Here is a 5488-nt window from a genome sequence, read left to right on the forward strand (position 1 = left end):
AAAAAAAAAAAAGGCATGATAAAAAAAAACGTCAAGACAATTCATGAAAATTCAGCTTTGTCATCACAGAGATAAATTAATCACTTTAATGAATCATTTTAAAATATAAAAATATAAACGTTATTTTAAAATGTAGTGATATTTGACATTGTTACGGTTTTACTGTATTTTTGATCAAACAAATGCAGTCTTGGTGAGCAAAAGAGACTTTTTTCAAAAACTTTAAAAAATCTGACTGACCCTAACACTGACCTGACACTTTCTAACAGTTGTGCATTTTGGAAAGAAAACTGTTAATTTTCATAAGAATCAATCCCTGGGACATAAAAATACTTGTAGCTGAGGAAACATTATGCATATGTGCTGTATGTAAACGGTACATAATCATCTTTGATGTTGTTTTGCTCCCCCAGTCCTCTAATGAATATATGACACTGGACACTGAGAACGTTACAGTCTCTGCTGGAGGAAGAAACGCTACAGCTTATCTCCAGAAGGAAACAAGGCACACGGTTTTGATAAATGCTGATGGAATGCTACAGACTGTGAGTGCTGCATTAATTTTTTTAAATCTTGATATTTAATTCAATATCTTAAATAAATGTGCTGATTATTTTGGTAACATTAATGTCATGAGGATACATAACTGTAACGTTGAGTGTGTTCTGATTAATTGTTTCATTTACAGCTCAATGACATAACTGAGAAACCCAATCAAGGCATGAATGCGATCAGGTTAGTGCATTTCTGATTTTTTTTTTTTATATTCTTTTCAAATTGAATTGCAAGAGATGTTTTGAAAATGGAATGCCTATTCAAATTCATTAACAGCAAATATATGTTGTAGGTTTGTGAATGGCTTTAGATCTAATCTGAATTTCACAATAAAGTCTGATAATCTGGGTCCCATCGCTCCCTTACAAGCATCAGGCTACCTCAATGTTACTCACGGCAAGTATGTGTTTTGTTTTGTTACAAATATATAGTTATACATATACATGAAAGCTGTCGTACAGTTGTTTGTACAGATGAAAATACAGTGCAAACCCTTTGCTAGGCTGCTTTTCTACACTGATCTGATTTGATATCTCCCTTCCCAGAGCCAATTTTACTATTGTGAACGGAGAAGGACAGACGTGCCACTATATCCTGCAGCTGGGCTTCGGAAGCTCCTACACAGTCCTGATCCCAAGCACCTTTACTTTTGGAGAATCTGTAAGTCTTGTTTTTACAGTCACAGATAATACTATGAACACTATTAGGAATAGTTAGACCTAGAAATAGATCATCCTATATGCTCATTTACTTGCCCCCATGTTTTTCCAAACCTGTATGCATTTTATTCCATCTGCAGAACTCAAAAGAATATATTTAAGTGTCTCAACTATTTTGAGCCATTGAATGGAAGTCATCTGTGTCCAGAACAACACTGGATACCACTGACTTTCATTGTTTTTTTTTTTCAAAATATCATCACTTGTGTTCCACAGAAGACAGTATGTTAAACAGGTTTGAATTGATATGAGGTTGAGTATATGGAAAGAATTTTAATTTTGGGTGAAGTATCCATTTAAACCAGTAGTTGTCATGCAGGGGCCCACTAGGGGGCCTCAGCAAACTTATGAGATGGCATCAGGATGACTTAAATGAGTGTTATTATTAATAAAATTGATATTAATATTAATAAAATATTTCAACTTAATTTAAACATGCAAGATGTAAACTAAAGTCAAATTGAATTTTTTGCTTTTTACATTTTTGGACTCACAAAATGAATTGTGGATATATATATCCTGGAGTCTTGGATCTTTTGGGATCACAAAATGAGTTGTGTTTAAATAATTTCATATAGCTAGTTTGTTGCCTTTCTCAAAAGTTGAAATCACAAATAATTCCATCTGAATGTGTGTGCAGTGTACCGAGAACATTAAACCAATACAGGACATTGAACCGAACGGCACCCACATGGCCTGGCAGGTTATTCAGTACTTTTTGATGACCTGCGGAGAAGTGGTCTTCTCTGTCACTGGCCTGGACTTCTCCTATTCACAGGTATGGCATGCTCTCTGGAACGCGACATTCAGAAAAATTCTAATTAAAGGGATAGTTCACCCAAAAATGAAAATTTGATGTTTATCTGCTTACCCCCAGGGTATCCAAGATGTAGGTGACTTTGTTTCTTCAGTAGAACACAAACAAAGATTTTTTACTCAAACGGTTGCAGTCTGTCAGTCATATAATGGAAGTGAATGAGAATCACGGCTTTGAGAGTCAAAAAACATACACAAACAAAACCAAATTAAACCCTGCAGCTCGTGAAGATACATTGATGTGTAAAGACACGAAACGATTGGTCTGTGCAAGAAACTGAACAGTATTTATATCGTTTTTTTTTATCGCAGACTTATGTGCATTACTGCCACCTATCTCTCAAATGGACCATTGACACTCCTAATTGAGATTGTTGATAGAGTGTCAATGGTCCATTTGAGAGATAGATCTGACTTATAAGTCTGCGATCTGCCGTAAAGCAAGCAAGAAGAAGACGCGTCACACACAGCTGTTGAGAACGTGCTCAGGAGTATGCGCCGCCGCTCAGGACAGTTCGGACATTGCGGTGAATCAGAGCTAAAAAAAAACTATATAAATACTGTTCAATCTGGGTTTAGGACGGGGCACAGTACTGAGACCGCCTTGGTTCACGTTATGAACGACCTTCTGGTCTCAGCTGACTCTGGTGCCTCTACCATTTTGGTTTTATTAGACCTGAGTGCAGCATTTGACACAGTATGTCACTCTATATTACTTGATAGATTAAAGAGTTGGCTTGGTATCTCTGGCACTGTGCTTGAATGGTTCAGATCCTACCTTACAAATAGATCACAGTTTGTTGCTCTGGGAAATAACAAATCAGATATTGGTCAGGTCCAATATGGTGTCCCTCAGGGTTCTGTTTTGGGGCCCATATTATTTAGCATTTATATGCTTCCTCTGGGGCAAATCATTAGAAAATACGGTCTTGAGTATCACTTTTGTGCTGACGATACCCAAATATACATCAGTTCAAAGTCCGATGTTACAGTTTGTTCTGCAATCCTTTCTGAATGTTTGCAGGACATAAAAGTATGGATGCTTCACAACTTTCTAAGATTAAATAGCTCTAAGACTGAGGCTCTTCTTATTGGTACACCAGTAGCCATCCGCAAATGTAGCAGTCTTAATCTGACATTGGATAACAGCTCTGTACAGCCGTCTATACAAGCTCGTAACCTTGTGATATTTGATGTTAATTTGACAATGGAGGCTCACATTAGGAGTGTTACTAAATCAGCATTTTATCATCTCAGAAATATTGTTGGATTAGGCCTTTCCTTTCTACACCTGACATTGAAAGGCTCAGCCATGCTTTTATCACTTCAAGAATTGATTACTGCAATTCTCTCTACATTGGCTTATCAGCAAAATCTATCAAACAGCTACAATATATTCAGAACTCAGCAGCGCGTGGTCTCACTCACACAGCCTCACGGCAGCACATCAGTGGTGTCCTCTGTAATTTGCACTGGCTTCCAGTTCAATCAGGTATTGAGTTTAAAACGCTTGTTTGAACCTATAAAGCTGCGCATGAATTGGCTCCTCCTTATGTGTGTGATTTAGTTACCCCTTACATGCCTTCTCGTCCTCTTCGTTCTGCTGATTCTCTTCTTCTCTATCAGCCCCACTTCAGATTAAAAACTGGGACAGAGAGCTTTTTCTCGTGCCGCTCCGAGGTTATGGAATGCGCTTACTTTAAACATTCGAAGTGCTCCTACACAAAGTACTTTTAAGAAACTGTTGAAAACCCACCTTTTTAAAATTGTCTATTATGATTAAGTTGTATTTATATGTGACATTGTTGTAGCGCTTTGGGTTGAGAAAAGCGCATTATAAATAAAATGTATTATTATTATTATTATTCAGTTTCTTGTACAGACCGATCGTTTCGTGTCTTTACACATCAATGTATCGTCACGAGCCGCAGGGTTTATTTTGGTTTTGTTTGTGTATGTTTTTTTGACTCTCAAAGCCGTGATTTCCATTCACTTACATTATATGACTGACAGACTGCAACGGTTTGAGTTAAAAATCTTCGTTTGTGTTCTACTGAAGAAACAAAGTCACCTACATCTTGGATGCCCTGGGGGTAAGCAGATAAACATCAAATTTTCATTTTTGGGTGAACTATCCCTTTAACTCTTTATTTTATTTTATTGTCTCATAATGTGTTACCTTTTAGGCACCAAGCAATATGAAGTCAGTCCTCCAGGCTGGTTGGCTGTTGACTGTTGCTGTGGGGAACATCATTGTGCTCATTGTGGCTGAGGCAGGCTCACTTCCAGATCAGGTATACCACTGGAACTGCTCTCTTTTTTTGACAAAGTCCTAGTCAAATGTCACTTACTGTTGGCATCCGTATTGCTACGAGCTCATCTGTGTGTATGTGTCGTTGTAGTGGGCAGAATACGTGCTGTTCGCATGTCTCCTGGTGGCCGTCAGTATCATCTTTGCATTCATGGCTTACTTCTACACCTACATAGACCCGGCGGAAATTGAGGCTAAATGTATGGAGCTTGAGCCAGAAGATAAGAAAAAGAGCGAGCTTGAAATGATGACGAAAGACAATTTGGCATATGTAAACAATGAGATGTCAAATAACACAGACGCCAAACAGACGAAGATCTAGACACATGGCTTATTTTTTCTCTTGATCTGTGGTTTGAAAGTGCTGGTGTTCCCTTTACTATTGACCGAAGAACTGATTCACCATTTGTTATGCAGTAGCAAAAGTACAACACAATCCTAAATCAGCCCAAGAAAAGCAAATTCTACCTGAAATTGAATGGTGTGTTTTGGGACGACAACCATGGGCAGAAGGTTTGGTAGTTTCATAGAGCATGATATGGTTAAGATCAGCGTTAAAGTGGCTGTGCGTTGGTGCCTTTGCAGGCGGGTTTTATTTATAAGTGTAGATAATCTGTGAACATAAGTGTATAAGTTACTATCAATAAATAAATAAATACGTGAAAAAAGAGCAAGTGATGCTCTTTTATGGAAAATGCAATTTACCATTCTCCTGAAAAACCAGTTTAAATGGAAACTAAAGAGTGGAAGTACATCATCACACTACTATTAAATCTATTTTGAATGCCGATTCTCTCTTGTACTTCAAGCAACACAGTCCTGTTTGTGTAATTGTGGATTGGATCTTTCAGAAAATATTCTAAAGTGCCTCTAAATAATTTGTATTAATAGCCATTCATCTACACCAAGTAATGGGTAAGACAAAGTATTGTAAAGGTTTCAAGTAATAGTTAATGCTGTTATTTTGCAACTAAATTTGCATTATTTGAAGGGGTTACAATAAGAACGGACCAGATAATTGGCATACAACTGTGAGCATTAGAGTGCAGTATTTCCCTCTATGTATTTTTAAATTATTTTTTCTACA

The 5488-nt window shown here is 37.3% G+C and overlaps 1 protein-coding gene across 2 annotated transcripts in view; it reads left to right on the forward strand.

Moving 5' to 3' along the window:
* LOC107584761 (solute carrier family 15 member 1-like) overlaps positions 1-5265 on the forward strand; it is a 16465-nt gene extending 11200 nt beyond the window's left edge. For both annotated transcript variants that reach the window (XM_016271487.1, XM_016271488.1), the window contains 2 exons: positions 4277-4384; positions 4493-5265. In XM_016271487.1, coding sequence (XP_016126973.1) covers positions 4277-4384; positions 4493-4723 — 339 coding nt within the window. In that variant the 3' untranslated portion in view covers positions 4724-5265. The remainder of the gene's footprint in view (positions 1-4276; positions 4385-4492) is intronic.
* Positions 5266-5488: the final 223 nt, after the last annotated feature.

The sequence above is a fragment of the Sinocyclocheilus grahami genome, unplaced genomic scaffold, assembly GCF_001515645.1.
Source record: "Sinocyclocheilus grahami isolate Dianchi unplaced genomic scaffold, SAMN03320097.WGS_v1.1 scaffold63.1, whole genome shotgun sequence".
Classification (NCBI taxonomy): domain Eukaryota; kingdom Metazoa; phylum Chordata; class Actinopteri; order Cypriniformes; family Cyprinidae; genus Sinocyclocheilus; species Sinocyclocheilus grahami.